The 17,066-nt window shown below is 35.1% G+C and overlaps 2 protein-coding genes across 2 annotated transcripts in view; one reads left to right on the forward strand and one right to left on the reverse strand.

The window, feature by feature from the left end:
- The window catches only part of LOC123547620 (histamine H2 receptor-like), a 315,142-nt gene that overhangs the window by 164,550 nt on the left and 133,526 nt on the right, over positions 1-17,066 (forward strand). The gene's annotated exons all lie outside the window — the stretch shown is intronic.
- On the reverse strand, positions 1,318-13,320 carry LOC123549788 (uncharacterized). The gene is made up of 12 exons (XM_053551928.1): positions 12,523-13,320; positions 12,059-12,130; positions 11,720-11,848; positions 11,160-11,442; positions 10,515-10,614; positions 7,454-7,690; positions 6,017-6,093; positions 5,362-5,469; positions 2,896-3,107; positions 2,595-2,661; positions 2,185-2,280; positions 1,318-1,456 (listed from the first exon to the last, which is right to left on the reverse strand). Exons 1-11 carry the CDS (start codon positions 12,648-12,650, stop codon positions 2,239-2,241), a joined length of 1,455 nt encoding a protein of 484 aa, XP_053407903.1. The 5' UTR covers positions 12,651-13,320; the 3' UTR covers positions 1,318-1,456; positions 2,185-2,238.

Consider the following 17,066-nt stretch of genomic DNA (forward strand, 5'->3'; position numbering starts at 1 on the left):
CTAAAATCACATGATAAAATAATCTCTAAACCAAAGTTGTATCTTGAAAAACAAGAAAAAAGTTCTTACCATAATAAGATTTGAAATTCATAGTATGATACATAGTCTAACATAGTTTATGACTAATGGAAATTGAAAACTTAGTACATAGTTGCAAACTGAATAATGATAGATAAGAAGAAGTGTTCCAGATATTAATTAGAAGGTGAAGTTGCTTCAATATTATGCAATATTGTTCATCAAATAACTTTATTTTTAGTCATTATTTTGATCATGTGATTCCCCGAGTGTATTTATAAAATCGACAAAATAAACAAAATAATAAGTAATTCTTGTTGTATATTTTTCTTGATTTCTGTAGAAACGTTCAAAAATACAAAAATAATTACATCTTTGGAGTAATAATTTCCAATATTATTGCAATCTGGCACTATCAAAAATGAAATAACACATTCGAGTGTTATGCCGAAGAAAAACATTACAAAAAGCCCTTTTTGCTTCAATGACATAAATGTTGCGTAAAATCTTGCTATCTACAGTGATTCTCTTTTGTTTCCCTTTATGAGTTATGTTCCAAACTTATCTAAATAGAAATTTTTACTGCAAACAAGAATTAAATTACTGTGTATATAAAATATTCAAATGGGACCCATCTTCCATGTCATGGCTCATATTTGTTTATTTTCCTTTTAAATTAATTTTGTCTACAGGTTTATTTCAACAAGACTGCGAAAAAATTACAGCTTTAAGAAGTTGAAAAAAGTCAAAGAACTAAAGAGATAACCTTTTCCTTTACCATCCTTCATTTAAATACTAGTATATATATGTAAATATGTTTTGTGTTACAACAGTTCTTATATGTAAAAATGTCACAGTGATAAACTAAATGTATCTGATTCGACCTTTTCATACAGGTCAGTTCAAAATCAGCATCCAGTTCACTTGCAAGATTAAAGAGCATTTATCTTAGTGTCATTAGTTACTCCATGAGATTTCTATCTTTGCACTTTATCGCAAATCACTAGCATGTTAGTGATTCATGCCTATCAATAAGTAACTCTTTCCTTCGACTGGTTTCATATATAATGTATATTTCGTTAAGCTTCACGACCGATGTAAAATTGACTCTGAGTAAATCAACTTTGTGATTCTTGTATAATCTGCTTCCGAGAGCTGATAAAGAAATTGTGTTCATTTCACTTGTCAGGTTCAAACCTTGATTTTTTTCTCGGCAAATAACTGTTTTGTTGATGGAGGGCTGACTTCAGCTAAGGTTCTTTTGACTCGTCTTGGATCACTCGGTGACATTTCCATTTTAGCACTCAATGGCATGTCACTTTCAGTGAAATGCTCAATGATTCTTTGAAGCAACTCATTCATATAATCATATTTCTTTGGCTCTTTTACTTCATATGCAGTCCAATTTGCTGATCTCTTACTCCATACCCTGCGTAATCTGTAAATATAATATACAAGGAAGTTAAGTTTTCTAAAAAAATAAATGCTTCTGTTTTGTATTATGAATGTTTTTAAGTTCAGTGTGTGTTCAGAAAATCTTTTCATTAATTACTCGAAATGCATTGATCATGTACATGAAAACTGTCTCACAAGGAAACATTTCTGTGCAGTATTCAGATAATCCATCAATGTAAATAAAGTAATAGAGGATATAATACTGACCTTGACCTTTGACCTTAAATCATTGGTCATGAGCACCACAAGCATTCTTATCATGGAAACCTTTCTAAGACGGTTTAAGAATTCTTCAATACAATTAAAAGGGCAGAAACAATTTTTCATTTGACCTTGACCCTTTATCGACAAGCAAAGAATGTATGCTAACACATTGTTTCATCACAGGGAATGTTTGTGAGTACCACTTAGATAATCCATCAATGCATATATAACTTATGGAGCAGAAACAAATTACTTGACATTTAATAAAGACCTTTACATTTGACCTACAAGAATTAGTCATGTATTGCATTATCTACCTATTGTTTTCAATACACATACAAAGTTTATAAACCTAATTTGAATACTTCTCGAGTAACTTCAGGATCCAGATTTGTGGATGGACATCATGGACAGACAGAAGATGTGATCCATCAGTTTGGATTAACTTACAAAAGCTCTACCAAAAATGAGAAAAACAGCTAGGACATTCTTTCAAATAATTGTTACCTGGATTCTCCTTTCTTGTTGACAAGCTTTGGTCTGTCCTTGTGGAATTGATAATCAAGGGCTGCCAACATGTTCCGGGCCTTGTATACTGGATAACTAGAACAAAACAAAAGCAAGTTTACACACTTTCCAAAAAGGGAAATGTCACAAAACAAGTCTTACGTATAAAGCATATTTCTAACGAATAGTATTATCATCCTGTAAACTGTCATAAGTCATGTAGGAGGCACTTACTTTCCCAAGTCAGACATATGTATACAGAAAACTGGTACTCAGTAACTATGAGTTGAATCAACAAATAATATTGCATGAGTTCCTGGAAGTGAATTTCGTGTTGAGCGACCTGTGAAATTTCCACTTTTCTCTATTTTTTTTGTAATGGAAGTGGATTCAATAAAGTTAATACTAACCTGTATGCGTATCTTTGCACAATACATAAGCAAAGCATCATGGAAATTTTCGAGTTCCCCTGTATGCCTGAAAATAAAACACAAATTAGTTCTACTTAATTGTATTTTATCAAATCTCATACCAGCATTTTAGTAAACATATCATAAAAAATTCAGTCTCATATTAATTTGTTAAACTGAATAAAGTTGCATGACTATCAGTTTTATTCTGTTACAGGAAGCACTGGACTTCACTTTTTTGAAGCTTGTTTCAAATATAAAATGTAAAGTCTTAAGCAATTAAAAACATCACATAAATTACCTGAAATTAACATAATGTTTCAGTGAATGAAGAAGTCCAGTGTCTAATATCACACGTGTCAATGAATGATGAGCATCAGACCCAGGTTCAAGCCATTTTGGTTCAACATGGTCATCAAGGTCCCCATGCTGACACTGTGCTTGACCTGCACCATCACCAAGTCCCCATTGGTGTACATTTACAACATGGTGAAGGATTCCCCTCCAGCTAGACTGAAAAACAAGAGCTGTCGGATGACAGCGCGCTCGACTATTCGAAGAATTGATTGAAGAATGGGGTCAAAATATTTCCATACATTTTCAGACAAAAGAAAAAAATGGATTAAACAAAAATTTTTCCTGTATTTGTGGATTTCGATTAGTCTTGCACTAAGTGGCAATGTGTGACCATGATGGCAAATATGTTATTAAGTTATATGTTAGGCAAACACAGACTTGTATGAAAAGTTTAACTAATTTCCAAGTCCAAAAAGGGTCATAATTCAGTCAAAAAAGTTGACAGAGTTATGTACACTTGCCTACAGATGGAAATCATGTTGATATACTAGTGTTAACAGTTTCAAAGCCACAGTTCAAATATTTTGACAAAAATGTCAAAGTCCAAAAGGGCCATAATTCAGCCAAAATAGTTGTCAAGAGTTATGTACTCTTGCCTGCAGATGGAAATCATAATGATAAACAAGTGTTTAAAGTTTTAAAAGCCATATGTCAAATAATCTGGACAAAACATGGACATATACGAAAACAGAACCAATTTCCAAGTTCAAAAAGGGCCATAATTCAGCCAAAAAAGATGACAGAGTTATGTACTCTTGCCTATTGATAGAGACTATAATACTGAACAAGATATAAAAGTTTCAAAGCCATATGTCAAACACTTTACACAAAATATAAACTGGTACGAAAAACTTAACCAAGACTTCTAAGTCAGAAGGGGCCATAATTCAGCCAAAATGCTTGATGGAGTTATGTACTCTTGCCTACAACTGGATATGGTGATGGTAAACAAGTGTTGAAAGTTTCAAAGCTTTATCTCAAAAGACTTTGTCAAAATGTAGACTGGTACGAAAAACTTAACCAAGATTTCTAAGTCAAAAAGGGGCAATAATTCAACCAAAATGCTTGATGGAGTTATGTACTCTTGCCTACAACTGGACATGGTGATGGTAAACAAGTGTTGAAAGTTTCAAAGCTTTATCTCAAAAGACTTTGCCAAAATATGAACTGGTACGAAAAACTTAACCAAGATTTCTAAGTCAAAAGGGGCCATAATTCAGTCAAAATGCTTGACAGAGTTATATACTCTTGCCTATAACAGGACATGGTGATGGTAAACAAGTGTTGAAAGTTTCAAAGCTTTATCTCAAAAGACTTTGTCAAAATGTGGACTGGTACGAAAAACTTAACCAGGGTGTGACGCCGACGCCGACGCCGTGGTGAGTAGGATAGCTCTACTTATTCTTCGAATAGTCAAGCTAAAAAGGATATGTTAAAACAAATATGATACTTATGATTTCAAATTGAACTCAATTCAGTATAATGAGTAATTCAATTATAGGCATAGTGGCATTATCATGCAACACTGTAGTGCAGCACTGTGAAATCATCATGTGACACTTTAGCCGTGCAGAGCATGGTGTGGCACTCTGAATGCATCATGTGACATTATGACACTGCAAAGCCTGTTGAGAATATGTTGACTCATTGGGTAACAATATAAAAACATGAACATGTTTTTCAGCCATTTATTTACCACAAAGGCATGTGTGCTTTGGCAGTTTTCGAGACATTCCAAAATACAGTCTCATTGATGTTTACTGTTTTTATCAAACTTAAATTTGAAATGGGTTTTACTTTTATTTGATATACAGGTGAATAAGACATTGCCTTAAGTTATTTCTAATTCTGTTACTACGCATGTAAACCCTAAACCGTAACTCGATTATATCACAGTAATGAACAAGAGCTTGTCGAACATGAAATGCTTCCCCCCCCCACCCCGCACCATTGATGCATTCAGAAATTGCAGGAGTAACAGAATCTATTTGCTCACTGTAAACAAAAGTTCAACTATTCTAGTTCAATGTGACATTGACCTATTGACCACAAAATAGATAGGGGTCATCTGCTGGTCATAACCAATCTCCCTATCAATTTTCCTGATCCTAGGCCCAAGCGTTCTTGAGTTATTGCCTGGAAATTGTTTTACTGTTCCTGGTCACTATGACCTTGACATTTGACCTACTGATCTCAAAATCAATAGGAGTCATCTGCTATCCATATGCCAACCTTCCTATCAACTTTCATGATCCTAAGCCCAAGTGTTCTTGAATCATCATCCCGAAACGGATTGGTCTACATACCGACCGTCAGACCGACCGACCGACATCTGCAAAACAATATACCCCTCCTTCTGCGAAGAGGAGCATAAATATACATAACATAACAAAATGAAATAAAACCATACCAGAAGTTTTGATTCATCACCACTTGCAGACCTACTACAGAACCAGAAATAGTTTACAAGGTCTGAAACCCAGGGTCGGAGGTCTTTGTTTTTCTTCTCAGCAGCTACCTGTAGTTGTGATGAAAAATAAGTGGTAACATGAAAGAGAACTAATCCTAACTTGAATGCGTCTCAAAAACTTATTAAAACTACAGAGTAATTCCAGTCAAAGAAAGCTTCATCAAACAGAAATTTTGCTGAAAGTAACAATGAAAAATAGTTTGATTTGCAACACTATTAGTAACTGATTTGTCGAGTTAATAATGATTTGTTCAGAAAAATAAGATAAAATCTATATTGCATTCTTTGTGACAGTACATACTGCATGGTTGTTAGTTCAGCTGGGGGTCAGGGGGCAAAATTACAATATAGTTATCAACCTTCAGGAAGTATGGTTGGCCTGGCCTAGTACCTTGCTAGACAGTGTTTCTTCAGATTGACATGAGGCTGTGTAACACTCAAGGAATGCAATATCTATGTAAAATGTGTACTGTTTATATGAGTGCAACATCGTTCTCATACTTACTTATGTGCATTAAATAGTAACTTTTATTGATAATTCTGACTTAATATCCCTGTAAGAGTTTCCATATTATTTTGAGAATATCTTACTTACAGTTCCGATCCTCTTGCCAAAGTTCTTGGCTCCATGCCAGGTGTCAAAAGAATGCGTAACTTTTGGATGATCCTTTCCTGAAGAAAAAGAATTACTTTAGACTTTTGAATGTAGCAACATTTTTATCAGTTTCTATTTCAAACAAAACTAAAGTTGTCACAGAGTTACGATTTATACCCCCAAAATATGGCCTTGTCACAGAACTAAGCCAATGTCAAGGTTGAACTTGCTTCACCTTTGACCTACTGACCTCAGAATCAATACAGGTCATCTGCTAGTCATGATCAACCTCCCTATTAAGTTTCATAATCCTCGGCCCAAGCGTTCTCAAGTTATTCTCCGGAAAAGGTTTAAATGTTGCGAGTCACTCTGACCTTTGACTTTTTGAACTCAAAATCAATCGGGGCCATCTGCTGGTCATGACCAACCTCCATATTAAGTTTCATGATCCTAGTCCAAAGTGTTCTGAAGTTATTGTCCGAAAACCGTTTTAAATGTTCCAGGTCACATGTTACACCTGTATACCAAAATGTATGATCCTAGGCCCAAGCGTTCTCAAAATATCATCCGGAAACTGTTTTACTGTTCTGTGTCACTGTGACCTTGACGTTTGACCGACAGACCCCAAAGTTGAATTTGACCTGTATTTTATCATGTTACACCTGTATATAAAAATTATGATCCTAGACCAAAGCGTTCTCAATTTGCCATCCGGAAACCGTTTAACTGTTTACAGTCACTGTGACCTTGACCTTTGACCTACTGACCCCAAAGTCAAACTTGACCAGTACTTTCTGATGTTATATCTGTGTACCAAAGATTATTTAAATCGGTAAAGCCCTTCAGGAGTTATCATCTGGAAACCATACAAGAGGGTCATGATGACCCTGAATCGCTAACCTGAGTAAAATGAGCCACGTTTTCAAATGGCAAACTGACGCTAAAATATTCTTGGTCACTGAAAGACAGTTTTAAGATTGGTATGCCAAACTATACATGTCATCCAAATTTCAAGTCTGTATCTTAAAAAACAAGAAAGTAGGTCACAGTCAAGTGATCCGTAATCACTTGGGTCATCAGGTAATTTAAACAGTCTAGGAAATATGACCTGATATTTTTTTAGTATTTTTCCTATATAACTCATAATTATAACAAGTGACCGCAAAAGCGGGGCCTCTTTTAACCCCAAAGATCACTCCTATATACCCACCCCAACCCCCACCCCACCACAAAACTTCGTTTTGTGGGCATATAATGATACTTACCCTATATATTTCTTATGATCTGTGAATTGAAAGTAATAACTAATCTGGTATAACTACAACCAAACCATTATTCTCATATCCTAACATAAGGACAAGTCTGCTGTAAAGCAGCATCACTAACTAAATGAGAATAAACCAATAAAATCAGATGAGAATTATTATTGATACTCACTCAACATTGCTGCAATTGTTGTACTAGCATCAGTTACAACCTCTCCGACACTAATGTTTGCTTCCTGTATTCCAATTATGGCTCTCTTCAATCCTTCAATTTCCATTCGTGTAGATTTTAAAGCCGTCATTCTTTTTTCTACTATTTCCATCGATATTATGTCTTTTGATTGGTTCTCGAGCATAGTGTATGTACAATATTGAGCACTATGCCCTGGGCTATCCATGCGTCCATCTCCTGAAGAGTGATTCAAACGCATGAAAAGTATATGATACAGAGACATTTACCAGTTACAAGTGAAGTAATAAGAAACTAAGGCCAGAGTTTTTTAAATATATTTGTTACTCGGATTCTGGACAGAAAAATGTTGAAAGGAGGGGAAAAATGGCAGTAAAACAACAGACGATAAGCGATCAAATAGAAAAAGTGGAAACTCCACAGATCGCTCAACACAACAAAAACGAAAATGTTGCAGGCTCGGTTTGATTGAGCCTGTTCATGGACGGTAGTGGAAATGCATGCTACCGTACACGCCCTCTAGCCCCGGGTTGAGCAGAACTCAACATTTACACATGCTAAAAGTACAAAAAACAAATTAGAGACATCCGCAGAAGGCTTTATCGGATGACTCCTTTGTTCGCAGCCGGCACTTTGTTGCTATTTGGGTCACCTCAATATACCTTTTCCCAGGTCATATTTTATTTCCTAAATGCATGACAAATTCACATTCAGTGTTGCCATCCTTATTTACATTTGGTTACATCTAACATATATTTGAGACACCCTAAAGTTTTTCATGCTTTCATCTTATTGACCTTTACAGAACTAGGGTTTCATTGTTTAATTGTCAATAAACTAGATTTTGATTTTTCATCGCATATTGTAAATAGTTAAAAAAAATCGTCTTCATTTTAGAGGAAATCGTGCCTTTATGACACTGACAGCTAATGCACTGACAAATATTGGAGTTTTCAACAGCAAAACATCAATCATTGTTCTAAAAACTTTTGAAATTACATTTTTTTTTTTTGAAAATGATGGAAATTGCGCGGAAGGGTCAGAGTAATGAAAAATCAACAAACTTTGGCCAAAGTCTTCATAACATTCTAAATATTACTGCCTCAGAAAAAAAGTGATCAGCCCATAAAAACAACATTATGAGAGATGCCAAAATGTTTTCTAACAGATCACACTTGTAGAAGCAATATTTCTGACATCAAAAATTTGCATTTTAAGAAATGTCTTTATTTAACTTATGGATTTTTTTTCTTTTGTTTGTTTGTTTTGGGTTTAACGCCGTTTTTCAACAGTATTTCAGTCAAGTAACGGCGGGCAGTTAACCTAACCGGTGTTCCTGGATTCTGTACCAGTACAAACCTGTTCTCCGTAAGTAACTGCCAACTTCCCCACATGAAACAGAGGTGGAGGACTAATGATTTCAGACACAATGTCGTTTATCAAATAGTCACGGAGAACATATGCCCCGCCCGTTTTTTTCTTTATATAATGCTTTAATTACTTACTAAAAACAACTGGTGATATCAAAGTGGTGACAAGTCATGTATCAGGTAGTAAATGAAACAAGAGCTGTCGGATGACAGCGCGCTCGACTATTCGAAGAATTGATTGAAGAATGGGGTCAAAATATTTCCATAGATTTTCAGACTAAACAAAAAAATGGATTAAACAAAAAATGTTCCTGTATTTGTGGATTTCGATTAGTCTTGCACTAAATGGCAATGTGTGACCATGATGGCAAATATGTTAAGTTATATGTTAGGCAAAACATGGACTTATATGAAAAATTTAACTAATTTCCAAGTCCAAAAGGGGCCATAATTCAGTCAAAATAGTTGACAGAGTTATGTACTCTTGCCTACAGATGGAAATCATGTTGATAAACTAGTGTTAAAAGTTTCAAAGCCACAGTTCAAATAGTTTTGACAAAACGCTGACTTGTAAGAAAAACTGAACAAATTTGAAAGTCCAAAAAGGGCCATAATTCAGTCAAAATAGTTGTCAGAGTTATGTAATCTTGCCTAGAGATGGAAATCATAATGATAAACAAGTGTTTAAAGTTTAAAAGACATATGTCAAATAGTCTTGACAAAACATGGACATACACAAAACAGAACCAGTTTCCAAGTTCAAAAAGGGCCATAATTCAGCCAAAAAAGAGGAGAAAGTTACGTACTCTTGCCTATTGATAGAGACTATTATACTGAACAAGATATAAAAGTTTCAAAGCCATATGTCAAACACTTTACACAAAATATAAACTGGTACGAAAAACTTAACCAAGATTTCTTAGTCAAAAGGGGCCATAATTCAGTCAAAATGCTTGATGGAGTTATGTACTCTTGCCTACAACTGGATATTGTGATGGTAAACAAGTGTTGAAAGTTTCAAAGCTTTATCTCAAAAGACTTTGTCAAAATGTGGACTGGTACGAAAAACTTAACCAAGATTTCTAAGTCAAAAAGGGGCCATAATTCAGTCAAAATGCTTGATGGAGTTATGTACTCTTGCCTACAACTGGACATGGTGATGGTAAACAAGTGTTGAAAGTTTCAAAGCTTTATCTCAAAAGACTTTGTCAAAATATGAACTGGTACGAAAAACTTAACCAAGATTTCTAAGTCAAAAGGGGCCATAATTCAGTCAAAATGCTTGACAGAGTTATGTACTCTTGCCTATAACTGGACATGGTGATGGTTAACAAGTGTTGAAAGTTTCAAAGCTTTATCTCAAAAGACTTTGTCAAAATATGAACTGGTACGAAAAACTTAACCAAGATTTCTAAGTCAAAAGGGGCCATAATTCAGTCAAAATGCTTGACAGAGTTATGTACTCTTGCCTATAACTGGACATGGTGATGGTTAACAAGTGTTGAAAGTTTCAAAGCTTTATCTCAAAAGACTTTGTCAAAATGTGAACTGGTACGAAAAACTTAACCAGGGTGTGACACCGACGCCGACGCCGACACCGACGCCGTGGTGAGTAGGATAGCTCTACTTATTCTTCGAATAGTCGAGCTAAAAAGACAGACTCAGTCCCATACCTGCAATAGTTATTGTCTGGCCAGCATACTTCAGTCTGTTTCTTTGTACCATGTCACTGAACTGTTCAGATATGACTGGGACGCTGTGTTTGCCTTGTATCTGGTAATGAGTACTTCTTGCAGTAATACCCATTCCAAAAAATCTAAACATGAGTTTGATCTTATCGTAATTGTTTCCACTGGTAAGAATACTTACTGTTCAGTATAAGCTTTTGATGATGAACAAGTGTTCCAATTTTCTAACAAGTTTAGCAAGTTTTAAAGCAATAGCTTTGACAGTTTAGGAGAAAAGCTGAATTTAACATAAAAATTAACCAGGCAATGCTGAAACCGATGAAGTGAAGACATAAATAATCTTTTTTTTTTTTTTAATCAGATGAGCTAAAAATGCTTCGTGTTTAGTTTATTAAGTGTTCTATTAATAATACTCCTTTTCAGTAAACTGCTGTCTTACCTGTTTGTTTTTCTGTTAATCAACCACTTTCTGTCTTTACATGTCCCATAGCTTTGTAATCAATAATCCAATTTCAGACTATCCGAATTATGAGCAGCAGTTAGCACACACTAATGTACCACTGCTTTTTAAACATCAATTTATGCAGTACAAAGAAATAGTAAGGTAGATTATATAATTTACATAATTACCCATTTTAACTCCATAGCTGTGCCTTTAAGTGACTGCTGAATGGATACAGCTGAGGTGCAGTTTCTTGTGGTATATTGAACTCTTAACATCTGTGCCAGTTGTTTGATATTTTCCTCAAAGCATATAATCTTTCGTTCCGTAACCACATTTCTTTCATAGTCTGAACTATCTTCTTCATCAGTTTCTACTTCATAATCACTTTCGTCAGATTCAACATAACTCTCTCTCTCTTCTGAGCCTTGTATTGGCACTTCTTCTAGATTCTGCATAGTGTTCTCCAATCTGAAGAAAATATAGTAAAAATAGCAAAAAGGACCAGAACGATCAATTTATAAGTACGTGAATAAAATTTCTTTACTGAAAGCAACAAGAAAGATCTGCACTCATCATAGATAGATAGATAGATAGATAGATAGATAGATGTTTATTCAGGTAAACACTATGTATGTGTTCACAAGATGATGGCTTGGATGGTCAAAAGGATAAACTTGGTATAATCAGATTTTTATATAATCATGTGTGACAAGATTTTTGACAGGAAATATCAAATAAAACATACAGTAGAGACATATCCAGATCAAAGTCTTCATATTCAGATAAATCATCATTACATGATTCTTCTTCGTCACTAGTTTCTGGAATGTATGTGCTGTCTTTATCATCCTCTGTACCATAGTCCAGTGATATCCTAACATACAAAGATTAAATTGTTCTTTCTCTGTAAAAGACATAGGAAATAGAACATGAAAGAACTGTTGAGTTATGAAATACACCAATACAATATAATACAATAGTTTTTAATTAAAATTGGCAAAGACATCATAACAAGAAACATAAGTTTGAAGAAAGCTTTCATAACTGACTGTCATACATTTACAAATTCAATTTTCCTACTTACTCAATAAAGGAATTGTCGGCCTCCTTTGCTCGCTTCATGTACCTCTCCATAATATCGATATCTGATTCAGATCTGAAAAGTAAAATCAAAAAATTCTATGAAACACTTGTAAAGAAAAATGCTACACAAATAATAAATATGGTCACATCAGTATACCTTTATTTATTACTTTAAACATGTGTTGCATACATTTTATAACAAAGAACAATCTCATATGCAAATTCATTTAAGACGTTGGAATAATCTTACCCCAAGGAATTCAATAAATGACCAAAATCCAACATTTTTGGTCTTTCTCATTATCAAGAATGAAATCACCAATGAAAAAAAAAAATGAAAAAAAAACAAAAACAAACAAACAAAAAAAAGACATGGACAAAATCTCTCTAAATAACAAAATTTGCTTTCCCATGTCGCATAAAAAATCATAAAAGGTCTTTATATAAATGGATTAATATGCTTACCCTTCAGAAATATCTGATACATCTGGCAACATGGATAAAACTGGTGGTTGGTCTTCAAGGGGAGTAGATATTGTGGGTTTTGCTACACTGGTAATTTTTTCTGGTGTTTTTTCTCCTTCAGTCTGCATAACTTCATGCCATTCCTCATCAAGTGATTGCTGATCATGTTTCGACTCCCTGTCATAAAAAATATTTCAAAAAAGATTTCATTTTTCTTTTGGTAAATGCAGTTCAGAATGTGTAACGATTACTGAAGATCTGCGTCCCGTGGGGGGCCTCTTTACTCAACGAACTACTGTGATATTCAAAATACGACTGGTATATTGAAAATTCTACATGCGGATAAATAATTGACACATTATAGATTGACACTGCCTCGCAACATCCAAAACAATAGCAAAATCTTACTGAAAATAACTTACGGAAATACAACGATTTTGCAGCAAACCGAATTATTATAACTATATACGCACGAATGTGTGGCACAGTAAGATGACGTGTCGCAAGACCCAGCTCCGTAGGTCAAAGGTCCTAAACTCTAACATCGGCCATAACTAATCATTCAAAGTGCCATCGGGGGCATGTGTCATCCTATGGAGACAGCTCTTGTTCATTATGAAGTAAAAATCTGGATAAAACTGAAGAAATATCAAAGGGTAGATTTTTTCTGCCTTGGCCAAATAGAGTAGAGAGGATTTTGTCCACTTATTATGTTATACCTAGTGTGTATGACTATTCAATGGTTGACAAGTACCCACAGCAATACTGATGACGTTTTACCCCATGTACTAGGTTTCCTGTAATCTATGTTAGAAACTTTTCATAATAGTGATTCCGGACTTCTCTAGGACTGGGGGGGAATTAGACATTGCAGATCAAAATGCAAGTTTTAGCAAGTAGATAAGAAGAGCACCACAATGCAGAGCAATATATTATATACATCGAAGCATGACCTTTAAAACCTAATGTGACCGTGACCTTGGTATGGTGAACTTTTGTTTCAAGTTTCTTCGAAATCCTTCAAGGGGTTAAAAAGTTACAGAGCTGACACGAAATTGCTAACAGTGGAAGATGGCGTATATAAATTCTCTTTCCAAAAAAAATGCAAGTAGAAAATCTTGTTGAATTCAAACATTGGATTAACAAGTGGTCCCAAATAGAGGAAAATAGAAATTTTAATGCAAAATGGCAGAAAGTGATCAGGTGACTTTATGAATTTGATATTCATGAACTGTTGAAAAAGGGTTTTCCCATACATTTTATATAATTATAACAATGGATATTTTAATGTTCATGAAAAGTTTTCAACGTTTCATGAAATAAGTTTCCCAGAGATACATAGATCATGCATGCACTACAATTTTTTTCACAAAATTAACCTTTCATGATCACACTTTGTGAACAAATCATCAGCAATGAGGGAACATTTCACAAATGATCTTTAAACTTACTGAAAGTTCATGAACTCATGAACTTTATGTAGACTGGGATTCAAAAAAAGCTCACAACATTGATTTCTTTGTTTGATTTAGGGTTTTAAAGCAGTTAGGAAACAACTGTGAATGATTGAGAACAAGAACTGACAAGGTCTTGGCAAGTAAGGCCTGAAAAAAGATTGTTTGTTTCCAGTAACATGCTGAAAAAAATTAGGGTAGGTAGGTCAGTAATTTTTTCATTTTTTGATTTTTTTTTTTTATTAAGTGGGACCTTTTAAATAATATTTTTGTGTCAAAAAAATGAATTCAAATAAGGGGGTTATGCCTTAACAGCATCAGTAAGTTAATTTCTAATATCACTGACCATGTTAAAAAGCTTAAAAAGTGCAGTTTTGCAACCTTTTGTTAAAAAGTTGAAAAAGAAAATTCTCCAAGGCCATAAAACATTTAGGGTCGGGCCAAAATTAGGGATAGGTCAGGATACAGGAAACCAACACTTTTTTAGGCCTTAGTGGCATTTTTCTGTAATACTTAATGTATAAGTCACTCAGAAAGGAATGTATTTAAAATGAGAAGTTAGAACTGAACTGTTGGCAATGAGGCGGAGTGCAGAGTGAAAGAACCATAATACTAGCTTGAATCGTCTTTGTAATTATCTCCCTTTTTGAAACCTTTTCTAGACGACAAATTCAAAAACTGGGAAAGGGAATATAATGACAAATGTTATAATAAGATTGCCCAACGCTTATAATCTTGAATACTTCTCAAATTAACTCACTCTTTGTACCATTAATCTGTCTGAAAATAATTAAAATTTCTGCAGACTGGACCTTTGCAGTTACCTAAGGGAGTAATGTGTTCCCTTACAGAAGAAAAAGGCCTGCTGCGTACTCTTGCTTGTTACATACAGTCGTATTTGATTGCGACTATGTGTACTGAATTCAAGGGCGTTAAATAGTACGCAGGATATACACCCCCACAACACCGATAGTACTTTTGGGTAGTACACTTTTGACATGCAATGAGCTCTGCTGGTACTATTGCGGCGTACATGCTGTGGACTACATGACACAGGATGTACGCTGGAGGAATTTAGTATGCGAAAATATAGCAGCATGTACGCGGCACATACACTTTTCACATGCAAATGAGCCTGCGGCGTACATTGCTGTGTATCCTGTGGCGTACATGCTGTGTACTCCTGCGGCGTACTTCTGTGTACTCCGGGCCCCGGGAGCCCTGCGGCGTACATGCTGTGTACTCTGCTGCATACATGCTGTGTACTCTTGTGGCGAAACTGCCTGTGATAATGTAAATTCCTTACCCCCCAACTTTCTTATGCAAATGCTGTTTCATTTGGACAGAAAAAAACAGAAAAAAAAAATAAGTGACATGCATCAATAAGTATTTACCCTTACCAAAATAATGTAGATTGATGTTATCAAATAAATTAGTAGGCTTTTCTTCACCCATTTTCTCAATGAAATAAATTTCATTTTTGTAGCATGTAATTTGGTAAACATCTGAAGAAAATGGCGTAACTGCATCAAGGGGAAACAACTTAATGCAACTAAATATAAGTTTTTATAAAATTTCGAAGTATCTGCGGTGTAATGCAGTGTACTATTTTCTTGTAAAAGTCCCTCCTGCGTACATGCAGTTACTCCTTAAATTTTCAGAGTCTGTGCTGCGTACTTGAGTGTACTATGTGACCTCTGCGTACATGCTGTGTACTCGTCAAAATTTAGTATGCGGCATGTACGCGGCATGCGGTGTATGTAAATTTACTCCTCTGGCGTACTACTTTTGTTCGCGGCATATACACAGCAAATACGCAGCATGTACGCCACAGAGGCTTGCTTCTGTAAGGGTTATCAATAGATGACAGGGAACCATAACTACAGATTCCTTATATACAGATTTCAAATTAACCCTTGTTTTATTACAAAACACAAAATATGGGTTTTAAAATGGCTGTCTTTGATCAGACTGCTCCAGCTTGTTCTTAATTTTATTTAGTGAGATACTGTGAAATCATTACTTTTCATTGTGAACTTTGTGACGGGGTTTATGGAGCCAATAATTATTGTCCAAAAATTCATGAACCCAGGATCTGGGTCGAAAAAACTAGGATTAACTATTCGATAAACTGGGTTTTTTTCGATTTACGTAAAACCTGGTTTTCAAATAATAACCTATATTTTCGAGGTAACAGGCGTAAACCATAGTTTATGCTTGGAACCAAGGTTTACGTTCGATAAACTAGGTTTCTCGATAGAACTGGGGAATTTCTGTCTTATCCTAAGTTCACGAGCGTGCCCTGTTGTTTACGGGCGTAAATGTTTACAGGCATAAACCTGGTTCCCACGAGCATAACCTAGTTTACAAACATGAAACTTTTGTTAACAACCCTGAGCTTGGGTTTACGACTGGGAACAGGGGTTTTTACGACCATAAACAAAGATTCATGCTTGTGAAAATAGGATAACGACCGGAAAATCATAGTTTGGTTTGAGAAAACCTAGTTTATCGAACGAAAACCTCTAAGGTTCACATTCATAAACAAAGGTTCAGTTCGTAACCCAAGTTCACGGTTGAAAACCATAGGTTCACACTCATAAACATAGGTTCATGTCTGTAAACTATGGTTCATGGCAAGGCAATTACCCAATAATTCGTTCTTGGTCGAAAAACTGGGGTTTTCGAATACTAACCTGTATTTTCGAGAAAAAAAACATAGGTTTTACAGGGTGAACATAGTAGTTTACGAATGTGAACCTATGTTTATGACCGAAAATCATAGTTTTGGTTTAAGAAACCTTGTTTTTCGAACGTAACCTAGGGTCCACGTTGTATACCCTAGTTCACGGTGGTAAACATAGGTTCATGTCGGGTAAACTTTAGGTTCACTTCTCAGGGGTGGATCCAGAATTTTTTCCAGGGGGGTGGGGCAGGGTCCACATAGGGGAAGGTGGGGTACGGGAAAATTTTTGTTTTTGGGGGTCAATGGAGAGCGAATTTCGAGCATTTTAGAGTAAAAAAAAAAAGACTCTGAATCCAACAAAATGTAATCAACACTTCGAAAATTAGAAATTCATTATTATTTTA

The sequence above is a fragment of the Mercenaria mercenaria genome, chromosome 9 (assembly GCF_021730395.1).
Source record: "Mercenaria mercenaria strain notata chromosome 9, MADL_Memer_1, whole genome shotgun sequence".
Taxonomy (NCBI): Eukaryota; Metazoa; Mollusca; class Bivalvia; order Venerida; family Veneridae; genus Mercenaria; species Mercenaria mercenaria.